The 20,992-nt window shown below is 41.7% G+C and overlaps 1 protein-coding gene across 2 annotated transcripts in view; it reads right to left on the bottom strand.

The window, feature by feature from the left end:
• Positions 1-420: 420 nt before the first annotated feature.
• Positions 421-20,992, bottom strand: part of TMTC1 (transmembrane O-mannosyltransferase targeting cadherins 1) — a 125,561-nt gene continuing 104,989 nt past the window's right edge. For both annotated transcript variants that reach the window (XM_063308520.1, XM_063308519.1), the window contains 8 exons: positions 17,521-17,629; positions 10,447-10,549; positions 7,203-7,338; positions 6,553-6,697; positions 4,272-4,409; positions 3,207-3,329; positions 2,261-2,338; positions 421-1,064 (listed from right to left, as the gene is read on the bottom strand). In XM_063308520.1, coding sequence (XP_063164590.1) covers positions 930-1,064; positions 2,261-2,338; positions 3,207-3,329; positions 4,272-4,409; positions 6,553-6,697; positions 7,203-7,338; positions 10,447-10,549; positions 17,521-17,629 — 967 coding nt within the window. In that variant the 3' untranslated portion in view covers positions 421-929. The remainder of the gene's footprint in view (positions 1,065-2,260; positions 2,339-3,206; positions 3,330-4,271; positions 4,410-6,552; positions 6,698-7,202; positions 7,339-10,446; positions 10,550-17,520; positions 17,630-20,992) is intronic.

The following is a 20,992-nucleotide window of genomic DNA, read 5'->3' on the forward strand; positions in this document are numbered from 1 at the left end:
ACCAATTCCTGACAATCAGCGCTCAGGATCCTCCCAAATCAGCCTCTGAGGTCACACAAGGATCAGGGATTTGCAAATGAAATCCTTTGCAAGCATGAAGGGAACTTTTTTTGGGAAGCCCAGCTCTTGCATCCTGAACAACTCTGACCCCTTAATATTACTAATACAGAGCAAGTCCATTCACCTTTTTGTTTTTTAAGTGGCTCTTTTCACCTGATTATCCAGTTTTCATTATCCAGAAAAACAAATGATTAATCATTTTGGCAAAAGCATATCCCCATCTAAATTCCTATTCCTGCTGTGATAACTTGAGTGCAAACTGTCACAAATAATGATGTTTCCTACAGGGGACTTTTTCTGAAATCCCTCTCATGATCTAAGTATTTAGCGGAGAACGAGCTACATCACTTTCTTTTGAGATAACAGTCAATTCTTCTTCAAGATTTATTATCAAGATTTTACAAGTGCCTCCGGTAAGTGGTATTTTCCTCAGTGACAGCTGTCCCTGTCTCTTCTCCCACTTCCTCACTGGCTGATGCAGCTACTTGCTTGGCTAATCAGGCACCTGGTTTCAAGAGCATTTTTCTTGCAAGATGAATACTTTCTCTGATTTTTGCTAAAGCAAGCCATTGCTTCCCTTCCAACAATCATCCCAGCGATGCATTTATTTTAGCCATTTTTGAAGCATTTCCCACCATCATCTCTGGATTAAGGTTAGGATTTCACCTGTCCTACAGCACCTCCAGGAGCAAACAGCAGGACTCCTGTAGCTTTGGCAACTTCTCTATGATCCCTATGTATACTCCTCTTATTTTGGGTCCCCACCACCCCACAACTCTGTTCCGTTTACTTTTGTCTTGAGGGAAACTTGGGGCTTCCACAACATGCGGCCAGTAACCAGGAGGCAATCATTTGTCTTGCAGACCCTGTTACCCTCTTCCTTGCACCTCCTGCAGCCGTCTCTCTAAGCGATCCAGTTTTGCCAAATTTTCCTTCAGCAGCTTGCTGTTCGGAACCAGTTGTAAAGCTTTCTCATAATAGTGACGTGCAGTGATATAGTTACCCTGCAAAAATATGAATGAGGAACAAGAGAGAAAATCAAAACACATTTTGCACAATATGACTGGTTATTACTTCACAGGCAGGTTCTACAGATTCCTTTTAGATGCCAACATTCTACAGACTCCATGTCAATATGGATAGTTGTTTTCTCAGTGTTTCTGTTTTGTTTATTTCTTTAAAACTTCATTCTTTTCTTCCTTGAAAATGCTCAGTGTGTATGGTTCTCTTCTTCACTCTATTTTCACAACAGCCTTGTGAGATACAGTAAATTAAATTGAGAAATGATGCATGGACCAGAGATAATGAATAAATGTTGAGGCCACACAGGAACCTTCATCAGACCAAAAGGATAAAATCCCAAATTCATCTAGCTGCTGGCTTTTTTTCCCAATTTGGCCCATATCTCATTCTCTGCTGTTACTATCATGGCCAATCTCAGCTACTGCTGTTCTCATCTATGGCTTTTACTCTGAGCCAGCTGTCTGAGGACTTCATGCCCCTTTCTTGCCTCCAGAGAAAGAAATAAGGGTATACATTTGTGAATCTTCTTCTCTTGTTAAAGCCCTAACATATTTGGGCACTAACACTCTCACAAACCTGTCTGTCGGCTACAGATGTTATCAGAAGCCCTGTGTTTTGCCTTACAGAAAGGTATACAAGTGGTGACCTAAGACAAGGCTGAGATAAGGCAGCATCCAAGCTGAACAGCTACATTTTGAGGGAAGCTTCTACAAAGCCCATCTCCTAGGTAGACTCCCATTATACTCATTCATTGACCATGCTGGCTGAGGCTGAGAGGACATTCCATTCAATGGTTATCAGGAGGGTCAATGGTTTCCTATGGGTATTTAAATAATAGGATTAATTAAAAAGCATCTTCCAGATGCATTTTGTTGCAGTTCTAATGAAACTAGACTAGAACAAGGCTGGAGAAGGGTACTCTAGCTTGTAACGCTTTTAAATGGATAATTTACCTTTTTTAAAAAAATATTGTTTTAAGTAGGCATAGGGAAACAAGATATTGTTGTAATCCAACATATCTGGTGAGCCACACATTACCATTTTTTTAACTGCATCAAAAATGTACCAAAGGATTGTAAATCACACTGATGACTCTTTGGAGGGATGAAAGACAGAGCATAAGTATCATAATAAACAAACACAACAATAAATAAATACGAATTGGGCATTTTCTTACCTTGATATGTTCAATGCCTCCCATATTCATCCATGCTTGTGCTTGCTCTGGGTTGAAGTCTACAGACACTTTATAGCTCTAAATTAACACAAAAATGAAAACCCAACATTAGAAGACCTGTATCTACATTGTGGAGATCTTAATGGACACATGGAATAGCTTTTCCCAAACTTGGGTTCTTAGATGTTCTAGAGTACTAATTCCATGGCTTCTGGCCATTGACTGTACTGGATGAAGAATGCTGAGGGTTGTAAACCAACCACAAACGGGAACCCCAAAATGAGAAAGGCCAGGAAAGAATCCTCATGATATGTTCACCTGTAAGTGTAATTTCCTTAAAACAATCAATATGTTTGACAAAAATGTCATGTATTCACAGTGGAAGGGTACAATTATGCAAAGACTCTGAAAGGCTGTCCTCTGCAAAAGGTGGGGTGGAGGGTAGCAGGGAAGCAGCAAAGGGGAAACCCAAGCTCCTGTCTTGGAGAGGGCCAGCTAATGAGGTTGTTCATTCCTATGGGAAGGAAAGAGAAAGGAATATACTTCAAGTGGAGATGAACTCTTGTATACAAACTGAGCATTACGAATCATAGAGCTGCTTGTTCCGCATGAAGGAATTGGGAACTTTGGCAACATCACTTAAACTGATCTGTAATCAGTGGAAATGAGCATATAGTCACATAGTAAATCTTAAGAAGGTTTAAAATAGATTATCTGCTTCTCCGGAATTTATCCCCCTGCGATCTAGCTATACTTTCAGCACTTTCTCCTATGGCAGCCTTTTTACTTTATTTATTTATTTATTAATTTAATTATTCACATTTCTATTGCTGCCCATCTCCCCCCAAAAGGGGGACTTTTGATCCTCAGATGCAAGTGTTCAAGCGAGCAATCACTTTATGTTCAATGAAATAAGCAGTCCATGTATTAATATATAGGGGAGTACCTCGAAAGCTTTGTCCAGGTGATTTTGTTCTCTTAGCTGATTTCCTTTGGTGAAAAAGAGCTCTGATATGATTTTGGGGTCCTTTGGTTTCAGTTGTAAAGCTTTGTCTATGGCTTCAAGTGCCTGTACAGATACATACAATAAATGTGGATGAACAAAACTCCTATTGCACATCAATAGCTCTTTTGACACGGCTTTCTCCAGCCTCTGCCCTCCTGATGTGGGTAGATTTCAATTCTTAGAAGCTCCGACCAGCAAGATCTGCCACATGTGGAAAGGCCTTAAGTTAACAGAGGACGTGAATGAAAATATCTTGCTGAACTTCCATAATATTTAGCTAGTGCATTAGTGTTCTTGTCTTTCTTGCATTACTAGGAAAAATAACATTTTATAAATCTCTTTTCTGATGATGCTGATCTTTATCATCAGAGCCTTCTCAATACACTTTGCATCACTATTTACCTTCCCATTTTTGTTCTGGTGATAAAAATTTACTCCCTTTGTAAAAGGAAGTTGTAAAATAAAGACTTCACCACCTTTTCCTCCTCTGTGTACTAGAGGTGGAAGGATACCCACATATGGATTGGGCTGTGCAAGGTAAAGAAGGAATCACTCCAGATTGGGCAATGGCCATCTAGAGTATGTGTTGCTCCCAATAATATAGCCCATAGTTCAGTTTAGAAGGATCTTCTAGAGAGGAACTTCGGATGCTCAGGGAAGAGCCAGAAAGTCCCCCTAGATTAAATCCAGGGTTCTTTAATATTCTGACAGGTAACTGGAGGTACCTATAGATGGAGAAGTGAAATCAGTCTCTGCTGGGGACAGATGCAGCAAAAGAAGACACATCAATCAAAATCTTCTGAAAGCCAGTCTGATTTCTGGCCCTTAAATAGGGCAGCACCATCCAGCCAAGGTGGCCAGCGATACAAATCCTGGCAAAACTCACATGGAAATACTGAGTTGATCTCTGGCTTATTGCTCTGCATTCTTTCAAGATTGTTTAAAGTTGGGCCCCTTGGCCAGGTGCTTAGCTTGACAGCTTTGGGACTAGAGTGGTAACTCTACCTTGTTGTAGTTCTCTTGCTTGCTGTAGATGGCAGATAACAAGCGGTAGCACTCCAGGCACTCGGCCCCTTCGGTCACAATATGGCTTGTCATTTGCTCCGCTTCCTTTGTTTGTCCCATCATTGCTAAAACCTGAGCCTGTTAAAAGAAAAACAAAATAAGTAAAGGTAAAATTCTCCCTCCCTAGAATACTGGGGACTCTTCAGTTGGTCTCCCTCTGTAAGGCAGCCTGAGAACACTAAATGCATGGGACGAGGTGGTGTTCTGCCAAGTGTCCAGGCAGCGATCAGGTGCCCAGACAATTGGTTCTTTTAGATCCAGAGACAATAAGCACGCCAGTGAGTATTTTAAGCTCTATTATTAACTTAAGCAAACAGATTTAAACAGAAACACAGTTTAGGCAGATTAAACAGAAGCATAAAAAGCATAACAGAAAGAAAAATAATAACATACCAAGCAAGATGATACTCAGTCTCCCATCGGCTGTCAGAAGCCCCTTCATTACAACAGTGGGGATACCCCAGGGCAGCTCAATTTCCACAGCACCCAACGCTTAGGTCTGTGCAGAAGCTCCCAGCTCAAGAAGGTTTTGATCAAAGTCTGGCCCTAAAACCTTGTGACCCTGTTCTCATGGTACTGAGGCTGCAGGATCTGACCTTGACTGGATAGTTCCCAGGGTTTGGGGTACTTGTTTATGACATGATCCAAGAGCCTGTGAAGCTGTACAGATAAACCAGTGCTTAACAAGAACAATCTTGGGGTTTTCTCTTCTGCCCTCCTTTCAAACAAAATAAACAACAGCCAGTATAACTCAAAATAAAGTCTAAGCTTCTTTGTGTGAAGGAGAAAATCAAAAGATGTCACTTTAATGCCTCGAAATACAGTGGTCTTCCGCATGGCCACTACAGGTGCTCCAACAAGAAGGCTTTTTTTCAGTAGCCACTCATCTCATATCTGAGAGAGAGAGAGCATCTGAGCTGAATGATGATTTTAGCAGTAGGTCTTTCAAATATTCTGTCTTTCCCTCTCCAGGTATCACTTCATATGAGATGGATTACTGCTCCCATCATTACCATTCACAAAAAAGATAGGAAATGCAATTGTGGAGGTCTAATTCATATGTTCCTTTTTATGCCTTAAAAAGACAGGCAGTCCTCGCTTACCGACCACTTGTTCAGTGACCATTCAAAGTTGCAACGGCGCTGAATGAGTGGAACTTAGAACAGGTCCTCGAAGTTCCAGCTGTTGCAGCACTTCCATGCTCATGTGATCGTGATCTGGGCGCTTGGCAACCGTCTCGCACTTACAATGATTGCAGTGTCCCATGGTCATCTGATCACCATTTGCACCCTTCCCTGCCAGTTTCCACAAGCAAAGTCAATGGGGAAGTCAGCAGGGAAGGTCACAAGTCGCTCTGGTAAGGCCTTCCTGTGCTCATGCCCTGCCGTGGCATCCATCCCCCAGCCTGCCTGCACTCGTGCTGTGCCATCCACCCCCTGGCTTTCCTATGTTCACCCCCTGCCACGCCATTCACCCCTGCCTTTCCTGTGCTCATGCGTAGCCTGTGCTGGCCCTCCCAGGGCCTCCCCCACCCTCCTGCAGCACACACGTGCTCCTTACCTGGGACTCCCACCCTTTCCTGCTTAATGACTGGTGCATCTTGGCGTTATGACGGCAAATGGGACTGCCCAGGATTGCTGTCGCTAAGCAATGTGGTCACATGACATTGCACTTTATGACTGCACCATTTAGCGATGGCAATCCTAGTCCCAACTGCCATCAACATAAACGGCTGGGGAATTCTGGAAGTTGTCCACACAGCTTGAAGTTGCTAAGGTTGAGAAACACTGAGCTAGAGGGACAGAAGCCATCAAATCCAGACCAGGACGTGGGCGGACTTCAGGACCCCTTTTATCCCCCAAAGCCCTTGCTTTGTTATTTCACAAGTCTGGTAGCTGTTGATGGGATTGTGTGTGTGGTGGGGGGGGGGTGGCATTGTGTGCTCAGCCTCCTTTTCCTGTCTTCTGGTGACATTTCTCTTTTGATCCTTAATGACTTGGTTCCTTCTTATCGATCTCCCAAAGGGATCTTTTTGACAAGATTCCTGGCTTTTGTTCTCTCTGCTTACGTGCCTGCTCCATTTTTAAGTTAAGGCAACTTCAGCCTAGTCTCACATTCTCACACAGCCCAGTCTCATGTTCTCACACCTGCAAGCAAAAAGAAATGTGCAAAGCTGACATTTTCTGCAGAGCCCTTCTGAAGAGGAACATCATGCACTCACCAGCGCCAGTCGAGTCTCCTTGTTGGATGGCTGTAATGATGCCACTTCTCTGTAAATCTTTAATGCATCTTCATATCGGCCTGTGTTATAATACAGCGCTCCAAGAGGAGACAGGATTTCTGCCTTCCGTGCTACTTTAAGAGCCCTAAAGGATAAAATAAAATAAAATAAAATAAGTTATGTGCCCTTTATCCATCCATATATGGAATATATTTATTCTATCCTTCCAAGGTCGGTAAAATGAGTACCCAGCTTGCTGGGGAAGGTGACGACTGGGGAAGGCAATGGCAAACCACCCTGCTATAGTCTGCCAAGGAAATGTCGCGAAAGTGGCATCCCCCAAAGGGTCAGACATGACTCGGTGCTTGCACAGGGGACCTTTCACCTTCATCACCTTTTTATAGTTCTCCAACTGTTTTCTCGCCTTTTCTTCCATCCTGTCTCCCATTATGCCCAGCCTTACTAAAAAGAGCCTGGAGTTCAGGCAAAATTCAAATACTTCCTTTGCAATAAACATCAAGAACCAAATGTTCATAAAAATATGGCATAAACCATTCAAAAAGACTGTACTGGCACTATTTCCTTTTTAAAAGCTAGGATTTCTTGTAGCCTTTACCAAGAACTTCAGCTGCCCAGATGCCTCCACTTACCGCTTGTACCAAATCTCAGCATCTTTGTTCTGCCCCAAGGAGCGGTAGAGTCTACCCAGATTCACCATGGCCACATGATGACTGGGACTGAGTTCAATGGCTTTCTGATAGTGGGAGACTGCAGTCTCTGGAGATCCTAAAAAAAGAAGGCTGGGTTAGGGTTGCTCTTAAGACAGCTCGCAAAATTATTATCTCTGAGAGTATCTTGGGAACTGCCCAGAGTCGTTGGAAGTCAGGAAGCATCCAAGCTTCATAAATAAATATCTAAAAGGAATGCATATGGAAACTGGAGGGAAAAACCCACACAGAACATTCAAGAGGAACTCAAGTTCTTTGACATTACCTATAATACAAGAATGGATGGCAAAGTTGATGGAACTGGCTGAGATCGCGAAATTGATAGCTTCGATTAGAGAAAAGACATTGATTAATTTTAATGCTGATTGGAAGCCGTTTCTGGACTTTTTGTGTGAAACAGAAAAAAGAAATGAAATTATGATATATTTCTAATTTGATGATTAGAAATAATAGTTTGTTTGTTGTTGTTTATTCGTTTAGTCGCTTCCGACTCTTCGTGACTCCATGGACCAGCCCACGCCAGAGCTTCCTGTTGGTCGTCAACACCCCCAGCTCCCCCAGGGACGTGTCCGTCACCTCTAGAATATCATCCATCCATCTTGCCCTTGGTCGGCCTCTCTTCCTTTTGCCTTCCACTCTCCCTAGCATCAGCATCTTCTCCAGGGTGTCCTGTCTTCTCATTATGTGACCAAAGTATAGAAATAATAGTAGACCATAGAAAAAATGAAAGTTATGATATGTTATAAACTTAGAGTAAGAGCCTACTGTAAATTTATACTTATATCTGTTGTAAAAGAAAGTCAGAAGTCATTTCTTTGTATTTCTTTTTCTTCCTGCACTTTTGACTTTGTTTTTTTTTGTTCTTTACTTTTTTCTCTCCTTTATTTTCTATCTTAATTATTAATTCTTGTTATTTTTAATCTCTTTATTTTAACAATGTAATAAAGTTAATTTTTTAAAAAAGAGGAAGTCAAGTTTATTCAAAGGGAGGCATATATACAAATGTAATAAATATAAACAGACAAATCCTCCCAGGATCATCCGGCAGTTTGTTACTTTGCAATGTGCAAGCTATACAATCTATGTTAAGCACTAAGAGATTCACTGTTCTGGCCCTTTTAAATGACTTCACTGAGCTAAAGTAACCAATGAATTCCCTAATCTAGTTCTGGGGAGCCAGGGGGAAGGTGATTATTTGCCCACAACCAATACAGCAGAGGTAGTATTTATCTAATTAGAATTTCAAAAATATATGCCATGTTTCTCAAAACATGCTTGAAGCAATGTACAGGAGTAAAATTAAAAGCATTAATAGTAATGCTAATATATATGGGCTGTACTAGGAAGGAGGCAATGGCAAACCACTTCTGGGGAAAAAAAAAAAAACACCTTGCCAAGAAAACTGCAGGGACTTGTCCAGGCAGTCTCTGAGAATTAGACACGATTGAACGGATTAAAAAAAAAAAGGGGGGGGGGAGCTGTAAAATATCCAGATAACCACTAGATGGCAGAAAAAAGCCATTTAGTTTAAGTCATCTAGATTTTTGCAGCCCTGATATAGTAGCCCTACTAACATTAAATAAGGGGGGAAAGACTTGCATAACCTAAAAACAGTACCGAACCAAATAGCAAATGTGGCATTTCTTTTTCCACAAGATGGAGCTGGTCTATTACATTTTCCGTGGGTTTGTGACAGAACAATCCATTATAGGAAGGAGGAAGAAAAGAAGAGAGAAGTACAAGCTGTGTGAACTGATTAAGTAGAATAATTTGTCGGTGTCTTATGTTAAGCAAAAACAACAATCAATGTGTTAACATTAATTTCATCCTGGAGAAAAGTGACAGATTGCTAGCATTAGAATGCAAACAGCTTTTAAAGATAAATTTTGTACACAAACTCACTGCCTGTCACACATTCTCATATCCCATAGCAGCAGACTAGAGCAATCTGCATGTGAAATGCAAATAAACCCCAAGTTAAAAATAACCACAATTTAAGATTTATAGCAAGGAGGAGAGGGGGGATTTGCTGGCTGCTAGTTTACATGGTTCAAAATGTTCAGTCGTTTTTTCAAGGTCACCATGTATTAATATGAAGCTGGGTAAGTAATCCCAGCTCATGGGCTAAAGCAGTGTTCCTCAATCTTGGCAACTTTAAGATGGGTGGACTTCAACGCCCAGAATTCCCCAGCCAGCATGGTGGTTGAGGAATTCTGGGAGTTGAAGTCCACCCATCTTAAAGTTGCCAAGGTTGAGGAACACTGGGCTAAAGTCAAGTCTCCTTGAAGTTGAGCTTGGCTCCTGGTCAAACCCATTCCAAGTTCAGCTGAAATAAACTCTAAGTTGCCACTAGCTAGACAAGACTGGAAACCTATGCAGATTTTCCTGGAAATATGCCCATTGAACCGGGACTTACTTGTGAACAGACATATAGAATAATTCTGCCAATAATTCTTAGCAATACTGGCATGGAAAAACCTGTAATAACAGCAACATCTAACATGTAGTCTTCCCATCTACATGATTGCCTTTTCAACTGAGCTGAGGGCTGGCTTCTATAGTTTTTGGTCCTTAGGTGTTGTTAGTCTTCTCACAACCTGGGTGCCCTCCAGATGTATAGATTTTTCCTAAGATTCCTCAACCATCATGACCATTGCCGAGAATTCTGGGAGTTGAAGTCCTTGAGCCTGAAAGACATCCAGTTCAAGATGCCTCTGGTATGTGTACTCTGATGTCTGAACTCTGATGCATTCAGACCACGAGTTTTGCCACCTCTACTCTGGCTTTTCTACAGCTGCCCAGTGGGGGCGCTAGAGCTCTTCTCTTGGAGAGTCTGATATAAGGGCTACGCAATAAACATGCTTCGCTGTTGAGGGTGTTGGGCCAGAAACGTGGCTCTAGGAGAGGAAGAATGTGTTTTCCTCCCTAGAAAGAGTGTTTCATTCCTTTATCATTTTTCTCATCCCCTTGCCATGGCTTTGCCATGTGCTTAATAAAAATTAGCATTACATGCAACACATTGGGCTGAGGATTTGGAAAATAAGAATGAAGAAACTTCCCAGAGCAGACTTGAGACAAATCGCTGGGCTAGTAACTCTGATGGCAATCGTTTTAATTTGTCTAGAGTAGTTCTTAGTACCTGAAGTTCTGGCTCTTTTTTACTTACCAGTATCGACTAAGAAAACCCCATAGTTATTATGCAGATCAGAGCTTTCAGGACAATTCTCTATGCCAGCCTGATATACTTCCTCAGCTTCTTTTAACTGGTCCTAAAGGCAAAAAAAAGGAGCAAACACTGTTATTCAGTGGCCAGCCACCTTGCTATGATATGATTAGCTGGACTTATTTTATGAAGGTGGGGGGAAGATGTTTCCACATGCAAGGAATTGAAACACCCGTATTATGATTAACCACAAACACCGGCATCAGCTCTCCTTGCTTTTATGTCCCCCAGCTCCAAGTCTGAGAACCTATCCTTCAGGCAGGCTAATCTGGCAGCAGGAATAAGCCAGAAGCAAGCTTCCATGGCACCTTTTGCTCCTGAAAGAAAGCTAGGACATAAATCTAATAAACAAATAGCTACATGGATACATACATTAAAATAAATAAATAAAAATACATACCCACATGTCTGTATAAATGCTACCTTAGACACACTGTAGGAAATTTGGAGTGGTGAACTGCAAACCAACCATCTAATGTGATGGGCCCAGAATATGCCAAAAGGTTATGCAAGCTGCTGTCTATATATCAGGTCCTGCTAAGAAGGTCCTGGGAATAGCCAAAAAGCAAGTGATACATTCTGCATTTGGAATGTAGAACTGAACCGTTTAGCCCATCTTCCCTAAACTGAAAGTCTCCAGATGTGTAGCTTACAACAGCTTGCTTGTTTATCCATTTGTTTATCATATCCATACCCTGCCTTCCCTCTAAAAGCTCAAGGCAGCACAATTAATCTCCTTCAGTTAAATCCTCACAACCACCATCCTGTAAGGTCAGTGGGGTTAAGAGACAGACACTGGTCCAAAGTCATTCTGTGAGCTCCCATGGTTGAGGATGGACTTGAACCTGGGTCTCCTTCATTCTACTCCAATGCTCTTATTACTGCACTGACTCTCAGATGCCAATGTTTGGTTATAACTCAGAATGCTTAGCTAGATAGGCTGCTACAGTAAACCTATATGGCAAAGAGTGAATTGCTTTGGAATATCTAAAAGCTGGCATGAGGTATTCGGAAGAAGAGTAGCACTGTACAAGTACAGTGGGTTACGGGAGGTACTGTAAATATATTTGAATTGTACCCAGAAGCTGATAAGGAGCCAAAGCAGGGCCCTAAGGATAATGTGCTATTGTCAGGGTATGCCAGCCAACAAACAGACCACTGCATTCTGGACAGCTGTAGCTTCTAAGTGATCTTCAAAGCCCCATGTGCAGTCAGTTGCAGTAGATCGTACTTTTCACAGGGCAATCCCACCTCTGTCTATACATTTAGTTCTGTGGGACTTAACCCCAGGTAAATTTGTATAGAGTTACAGCCATCCACTCGCTTTTGTGAAGAACAAGGAGCAACAGCCATTTTAGGGTTCTGCAAGAATTAATCTCCAAGACCACGAAACCAGTGCATGGTCCAAATTCATTTAATTTAATGTTGCTTTTCAAAACAAATATTTCCCAAATTTGACAAAAACAAGGCTAAATTTATGTTGTGGGACGGCAAAAAAATGACTCATAGACACTAATGGGAATGTGTGCATTCAGACTCGGGTAGGGTTAACATTCAGGGCAGCACTTGAAGAAAGGGAACCAAAGCTAAGGACTGAAAATGCCACAGCAAATCCTTCACAAGGCTTGATAAACAGGGATTAGACACTGGGGTCAGATAACAAAATCTAGGGGGACACTGGCTGTACAGTTTATATTAAGATACACACATGAAACAGCTGCCGTAGATGTCTGTACAGAAAATGGCTGCCATTAAGTGCATGGCTGATCACAAAATACCCATTTATCAGAAGGTCAACAAGTTTCCCCATTGTATTCTCTACTATCCCACTGGAGACCTTTATGGGGCTCCAAGGCATTCCACTGTTGCAAGTAAATATGTTGCATGCCAGTTTGCTACTGATTTATGTTCCTCAACCAACTCGGCTTAGATACTGCCCTGGAAGCATGGCGTTTTATCTGTTGGACATCTGCAGTGGAAACGAAATGTTGATGGTGGAAAAGAAAGGTGCCAACACTTTGACAACAGGGATATCTAGTCTGAGACACACATACTGTATGCTTCCAGCAGTCTAGATCACTCTTCCTGAACCTGGTGCCCTTCCAGTCCAACATATCTGGAGGACGTCAAGTCATCAAGGCCTGATTCAGACTGGTTCCTAAAATGTCAACAAGCACAACCTATACATATGAAAGCTTATGTCTCCGCAGCAACAAAGGATAGAAACTACAAGGTAAGCCATGTATCAATCTACTAGATTTATATCGCACTTAAGGAGCTCAGGTAGGCCTACCATTTCTAAAGCAGGTTAGGCTGGGAGACGCTATCTCACCTGGGCTCACTCAGCAATTTTCTGAACCCAGGCATCATTAGTCAAACATTATTACAATTTCAGGGCTATAACCAGTATCTTGGAATAGAGATCTGGCTCTCTCCTATCAATTTCTATGTGACACACATGCAGACAGCATAAATATTATAAAACTACTGATATATGAGAGAAAGGAAGATCACAGCAGTTTTTTTCACAACTGTGCAGGGAAGGAAGAATTTCAATTACACATTTATATGACTTAGTTATAATAATATATTTTATGATTTTATGATTTTAACCTCTTGTTATTTTAACTGAACTGTAAACCGCCCAGAGTCGCTCGTGAGATGGGTGGTGTAGAAATATGAGAAATAGATAAATAGATAAATAAAATAAAGCACAAGCATTAAAGGGCTTCCTACAGAGGGTGGGTTTTGAGAAAAGACAAAAAGGAAGCAAGAGAATATGGGGTATACTTTACCCCATATTTAGGAATTGTCTTATGTGGAGACACCATTCTGGGAGAAACAGTGAGGGATTGCTTCATGGAATAAAAGGCCTTCAGATGACTAAAGTTGGGGAAGGTCAGAGAAAGTGATGAATTGGGGTTTCAGTGCAGGTCACAGAGAGCACAGAATGCAAGATAAAAAGTGCATGCATGACTTGTAGTAGGCAGATAGCCAGTAAAGGGATTTAAGGAGGGGATGACATGGTCAGAATGACAAAAAGTTTGAGTAGCTTTTGGCAGCAGAGTCCTACCAGCTGGTTGGGATGGACAAGAGACAAAAGGCAGCTAGAGAGGGCTGCAACAGTCAGCAGGCAGATGAAGAGGGCCTGGGAAATAACAAGGCCAGAAGCTGCACTGAACCTCCAATGCAATCCATTTTCGCTGAATTGGGATTATTCTCCTCCCACAATCCATTCTGAGGCTTTGAAGGAACAGAATGATTTCATGCCACTCTTCGCTAAAACTCATGAAGTCTCAGCACATGGCAGACCTAGCATGGAAGCTAAGCAGGGTTGGTCCTGGTTAAGACTTGGATGGCAGATCTCCAGGGAATACCAGATCAGTAGGCTAGAATGAGAAGATGGTGGGGGAAAATATCCCAGAGGAAGGTAATGGCAAACCATGTCTGTTCTCCTGCCAAAATAATTACATGGATATGCCTAGAAAGCCACCAGGAATAAAGACAAGATGGGTGGGATTCATTCACCCCAACTAGGTATACTTAATTCTGAGCTGCTCACTAGAAAAGGGAGAGGGTTAGAGTCAGGCTTCACAAAGCCACAGTTGTAAATCTTAGCTCTCCAAATACTTTACCCCACATTCAGGAATTGTCTTATTTGGCAAAAGGCTCGTGGACTTGGCAAATTTAGTTCACTTTATTGCAAACAAGAATGAAGCCACATATAGAGAGAAATCAAAGCCCTCATACATGTCTTATATTTATGGATTTAAATCCTGGGGGTTTTCCTCCCACCTTTCCCAGTCAATGGATATTTGGCCATTCTCCTGATCTATGTCGGCGTAATAGTTCTCTCTAGCATGAAAGAACTAACGTTGGTTCCTGCCTCATTCCTTATAATCAGTTCCCAATACTCCAATTCATAAAGAAAACACTTGCCTTCAGGCTTTTTGCTGCTTGTGGGCCTACTCTCAGTCTTGTGGTGCTTTTGAAATAACAAAAGCCATTTGGTGAGCCTCATCTTTGCTTTGCAATCATTACACAGGTGAAATTTGAAATGTTGTCTGTGAGCAGCAGAGCATGTATTTTGAAGATACTGGCTTCAATTGTTAGTGCCTCCAGTTATGAAAGATCAGGTGAAGAGAAAGGCTTCTGAATGGGTGTCTGGAGAGCTGCTTTCAATAGGATACAGATAGTCCTTGGGTCACAATGGCAATTGGGACCAGAATTTCCATCACTAAGAGATGCAGTCGTAAAGCACAATGTCACGTGATTGCATCATTTAGCAACAGCAATCCCGATAGTCCCAGTTGCTGTCGTTAAGTGAAGACCATGTGGGTTGTTAAGCGAGGACCTCATGTGACCACAATGTGGGAAGAGCCGGGAATCCACAAACCCTTGCTTACACCACTGAAACTGCGTCCCAGGCAAGCAGGCCAATGGGCAAGAGCTATGGGTGGGTGGGGAGGTTGGGTGCCGCAGGCGGGCACTACAGAGACAGGCGGATGCTATGGAGTACGCGATCCCCATGCTGCCCAGGGGCTTCTTGGGAGACAAAGCGGCAGGAGCAGAAGCAGGAGTGACTTGCAAACTCCTGCTGACTTCCCCATTGATGTTGCTTGTGGGAAGCTGGGAGGGAAGGTCACAAATGGTGGTCATGTGACCATGGGTCACTGCAACCATTGTAATTGTGAGTTGGTTGCCAAGCCCCTGAATTGTGATCACGTGACCATGGGGACACTGCGATGGCCGCAGCTTCAAGGACCAGTCATAATTCCCCCCTCATTCAAAGCCATCGTAACTCTGAACAGTCACTGAACAAGTAGTCACTAAGCAAGGACTACCTGTAATACCAACCTTCCTTGACTAGGTGCCTCCTCCTGTGTTGAGACTATAACTTTCAGAATTCCCAGCAAGCATCACTCTGATTAGGAATACTGGGAAATGCAGTCCCAAACTATCTCGCTGGAGAAAGCTTGGGTATATAACCCTGATTAGCTGGGTAATTTAAGCTATAGTAAGGTTGTTTCTTTTGTTCATTTGAGTTCAGGAGATGACCTGCACAAACTGAAGCCAAGAAGTCACCACAGTCCCATGGGTAAAGTAGTCCTTAAACCATAACTGTAGAACTTCCAGCAGATCTCAAAAATTATAGTACTCTCCTGAAGAAGCACTTGTCTTAAAGTAACAAGTTTGGCTTGCATGTGACTGTGTGTGTGTGCGTGCTTGCTTGCATCCATCCATTCATCCACGAAAAACAGCTCTGATGAAAGGTACAAAATTGTCTAAAACACCAGAACCCTCTGATTAACTCAGACTCACCAAGGTACTAGTTTGCATTAAAACTTACTCTCTTTTTAAGTCTACTCTGATTTGAAAATCACCTTCCAAGCAGAGAAGACCCAAATGTCTACACCAACTTACTACCCAACTCTCTTGAGCACAGAACATTAATCATAAGTGTGCTTCCTTTATAATTCCAGGACCATCAACTTTCATTTTAGATTCTTAGATGGCTTAGGAAAACATGCTATATAGGGATTGCTGTAACCATTAAAAAAATCTCCTCAATTCATAATAAAGGTAAATCTAGAACCTATCATTAATCAGTCTGCTTATTTCACAGGAGTAATATACATGATTTGTAACTCTTTATGGACACATCTTCATGTTAGTCTGATGTCATAGCAGCTGTAACAGGCTTGCTACTTCTTGTGTGATTAGAGAACAGTCCTGCAGGAACAGCCCATATGGTAGCTCAGTCTTTCCCAAACATGGTACCAACTGGTTACCAATGACTTATGGGAGCTGGTCTGAAATTGGAGCCACAGGCTGCAGAAGGTCACTGTAATTCCAATTTCCAAAGGCCGTTCATAGCAGCAAGGAGGCCACCAAGCTGTAGATGCTACTCTAGGTAAAAGGAACACTGCTATAGAAGCTCCCATATTGTTGGAGTAATGCTGTGGCTATCAGATCTTTCTACTGGAACATTAAGTGATCTCACCAGCACATCCACAGGTCTTTCCACTAACAATGAACTGAAACCTCCTCCAGATCTTTGCTATTCTGTTCCAATGCTGCAAAGGATGGAAACTTTGCAGTAAGTGATGTTTGTGTAAGGGGGAGTTAAAGTTAGTCATGGATCTTGATTACAGGAGTCCCTGCTGCTACCGGGTACCATTTTTATAAACTCCCATCAAGTTCCAAAGCCAGAACAGGAAATTTTATTACCCAATTTATTTCTGAGACCTCATCTATCAGCCTGAAGATTAAGGTCCACTGGAGGCTACACCTCTTGCTTCCGGGGTAAGAGGTAGCAGTATGGATGTGCCTTAGTATGAATTATTATACTAATGGTCTTTTGACCAATAATTCACACTCTTGAAAATCCATACTCTTTAAGCCAGTTATTATAAGAGCAATTGATTTCATTTTTCTCTCCAGGGACAGTACAAGAAGGAAGTTGTTTACTCCCCATCTGAAAAAAAGAAGAACAATTAGCATGCAGAGAGGATCCCCTGCTCTAAACATATAGATAAAGGTGTTAGCATCAACATCTCAAAGGCAGGGCCCTGTTTTATCCTTATTCTACAAGACCAACCTTCCTCCCAGCAGATATACTGGGACTGTAATTCTCAGAAGAGGAGAACTGCAGTCCCAGCACTTCTAATTTAGCAAAGCTCACACACAAAATTAGTCTGAGGATTTTTTTTTCCTGTAAGTTTGCTTTCATCTGAAATTTGGTTATTTATTTTCTTCCTCCTACGCAGGACACATCTCTCTCTGCAGGTCCACTTTCAATAGTGCAAAAATGCAGTGTCAGAATGCAGTATCAACAAGGCATAGCCTAGATGAGCTTCCCCAACCTGGTGCCTTTCAGAGGCACAGGACTTCCACCTCTGCAATTCCTAGTCAATGTGATAAACAGCTGGGAATCATGAAAGTGGAAGTCCATTATATCAGGAGGGCTCAGACTGGGAAAAGTTGGGATAGGTGAGTCTGAATCTTTTCAGTTACCTGTTCAGCCAACAGTGAAGCAAGACTGGAATAGGCATCTGCAAAATCTGGTCCATACTGAATGGAATTTCTCAGTAGGAGAATTGCTTCCTCTTTCTTCCCTTGGGTCCTGAAAGTCAAATAACAGGGAGTGGGTAGCAAAGACAGCTCGTTTAGTAACTTACTCAGCTTGCCTATTGATTAAAAGCTTAAAGGACTCAAAACTGCCTGTCTTGTCTTCAGAAAAGGCTAAATAATTAAATTCTTCTTTTGAGTGTCTCCTGGGACAGTATTATATTCCAGAGCCTGGCTAGGTGAATGGAAGGGGGAAAAGTACTTGGAAATATGAATGTTTTGTGCCTTGGCACCTGTTAGCAAATGCTTCTGTTCCCTGTTGGGCAGCCTATGAAATACTCACAAAGCCCCATTTTCTTGCTTTTCAATGCTTGTTTCCATTTGCTATTGTACCAGGCAACACAAACTGCCTAGAGAATCTCAGCAAAACAAACCCGGTGGACCAAACAGAAGACTAGAGATATCTGAAGAGAGAGAGAGAGAAAGAGAAGACTCTGCTTGAGAAATTCAACAGTTTATCTAAGTCTCTTGTTCTCAAGGAAGCTGTCTGGTACTTCAAGAAGATGGGAAAAGGCATTCTCCTTACCTTCAAAAACAATGCATTCAGCAGTACTTAAGTATGCTGGAACAGAATAGAAGTCGTGCAAAAATATCTTTCATTGATGATTATGTGCCATCAAGTCAGTGTTGACTCTTAGCAACCACACAGACAGATTTTCTCCAGGAGGAGCTGTCCCCAACTGGTCCTTTGGTCTTCCAACAGTGTACCCATTGCTGCTATAAGTGAGTCTTTGCTGCCTGTTGTCCTCTTCTCCTCTTTCCATCCACCTTTCCCAGCATTATAGACTTCTCCAGAGAGCTGGGTCTTCGCATAATGTGTCCAGAGTAGAATAATTTGAGTCTGGTTATTTGTGCCTCAAGTGAGCACTCTGGGTTGATTTGTTCGATGATCCACATGTTTGTTTTCTTGGTTATGTATGGTATTCTCAGGAACCTTCTCCCACACCAAAATTCCCACATTCCAAAGCATCAATATTGTACTCTTTGTATCCTGCTTCTTCAAAGTCCAACTTTCATTTCCAAAGAGTATCCCAAGGAAAACCATGGCCTGCGTGATTCTGATTTTTGTAGATATAAACATGCCACAGCATCTGAATATCTTTTCCAAGAGTTTTATTGCTATTCTACCAAGAGCTTCTCTGCTGCTAAATTCTTAACTGCTAGTTCCTTTACTGTTGATAGTTGATCCTAAAGAGCAGTAGTTATCGCCACTTCAATATGTTCATTATCATTTCTAAGGCTGGTTGTTGCTCCTGTTGTTATTAGGATGGTCTTCTTTATATTTAATTTTAGTCCCATTTTTCCACTGTTCCTTGACTTTCATTACTAGAAACTCATTGACTTTCATTGCTGATCATTTGCATATTCAGCTATCAGAGTAGTGTTATCAGCATAGTTCAGGTTACTTTGTTTCTTCCTCCAGTTTTAAAACCACACTCATCTTCTTTCAATCCAGATCCCCTCAATATATATTCTGCATTGCTTTAATACCATGACTTAATTTACTTGCTATGAATGGATGCTAAATGTGTGATAGCAAGACACTGGAAATCAATAAAATAACTTTTTCATGGATAAGGATAGGCTAATGTCTGAGATGCTGGTAGAACAGAATAACTGAAAGCAACAAGTCATAAGCATTTTGCACATCAAGACCATTTTGAGACAACTTCACTATTGCTTATTTCATATGTTAACAACAGCCAGATGATGGACTTAACATTACACTGACAACTTTCTTTTTCAGAAATATACAGTTAAGCACCTGTAATGTAAAGCAACTGGCAAAGCAAAAACTGCGGGATAATCCTTTCCAATATGACTTTTATAGGGTTTTTTTTCTAAGTAGGTATCTTTCAATCTAAATCAACCCAAATCAGTGAAAAAAATGTAGACACTTCCACTGTGTATTTTTTAAGTAAAGAAAGCGTAGTGAATGTCAACACAGCAGATGTGCTTAAAACTCAGTGCCTGGCAGTTTCCAGATAAAAGAAGTAAGTGACAGCTGATAGGAAAACCTTTTTTTTTTTTGCCAGATATCTTGGAGAACTGGTGCCAATTACAAATGGACAAATAGAGGTTGTTTAACACACCTGCCTCTGTTACAACTGTATCCTTTCCATACATTTGACATAACTACACACATTCTTAGAACCACAGCCAATAAATATGGCAAACTCAAAAATTCATGAACACCCATAATTTCACTGCAATCATAGCTACAATATTTGCTCTTTAAGGCATGTGAACACATACACACCCCTATTTCAATTTACAATGAATTAGATTTTCATTATTTTAAAAGCAAGAGGTACTTAAAGAAACCAGTTATGAGATTCCAGCAAGTTCACAAGTCTTCACAGTTCTGAAGTCTACTTATGTCATGCAGCCTAAGAAAATGATGCCCTTTGGATGTTGAGGAGAAAAATAATTTCTGTCTCCACTTGCCAGAATTTCAAAACTTTAGCAATAGTGCTCTAGACAAAGCTCAAAGGATTAGTTTGCGTGTACATTATTCACAGTGTTACTCAACTGAGGCTCCAATTTTATGCCCACTTACACTGCAGCAAGTTTCACGAGATTAGGCTGCTTGCCACAAGTATCTCAATTTCAATCAATGTAGGTCTGGAGAACGAGATGGGGGAATGAATCCTGAAATGGCAGAGTAGAAAATACCATTAAAGGCCACACAGGATGTAAGCTCCTGTCCATTTGTTTAATGATATTCAGAAATTATTTTGCATGTGTGTGTAAGGGGCGTAGGCATCTGGCCACATTTCACATTAGCAACCACGTTTTTCATTACCATGCAGCCTCCATGGGAACCTGCAGAGGCAAGGGCAGGCAGGGCCCATCGTTGCAACCTGTTTTGAACTCCTGTACCAGATGGGTGGGATTGAGAGTCTACTTTGGAAGGCCCACATAAAATCAAAATGGTGCCTTGGAGCCAACCACACAGCACCCAGCGCAGAGCACAACATAACTACTGTTGCCTTTCACTGAGAATGCCTCTCACAAGCACTAAAATGTGTTCAAAATAAAGATCTTTTAGGCTGGAGGAATGTTTCCAAACCAGTATTATTTACCCCCTTTTCAAACTCACCTCCAAAAGTACTGGCTGCATGGAACATCCTTTTATCTTCCACGCTCCTAATATATCAGGGAAACACTTCTGTCTGGCCTTGCTATTGAAGGAGAATAGGGCTCAGCAAAGAAGGCAAAGCAATTTATGGTGGCCTACTTAACTGCCAACTCAAGGACAGCAGCAATGCCCATGAACACTGCCGAGAGGAAGAGCTCAGACAGAGAGAGACACAAGTGTTGATGTTGCTGTTGACAGGAAACAGGCATTCCTGTC

Source organism: Candoia aspera, chromosome 7 (genome assembly GCF_035149785.1).
Source record: "Candoia aspera isolate rCanAsp1 chromosome 7, rCanAsp1.hap2, whole genome shotgun sequence".
NCBI classification, from domain to species: domain Eukaryota; kingdom Metazoa; phylum Chordata; class Lepidosauria; order Squamata; family Boidae; genus Candoia; species Candoia aspera.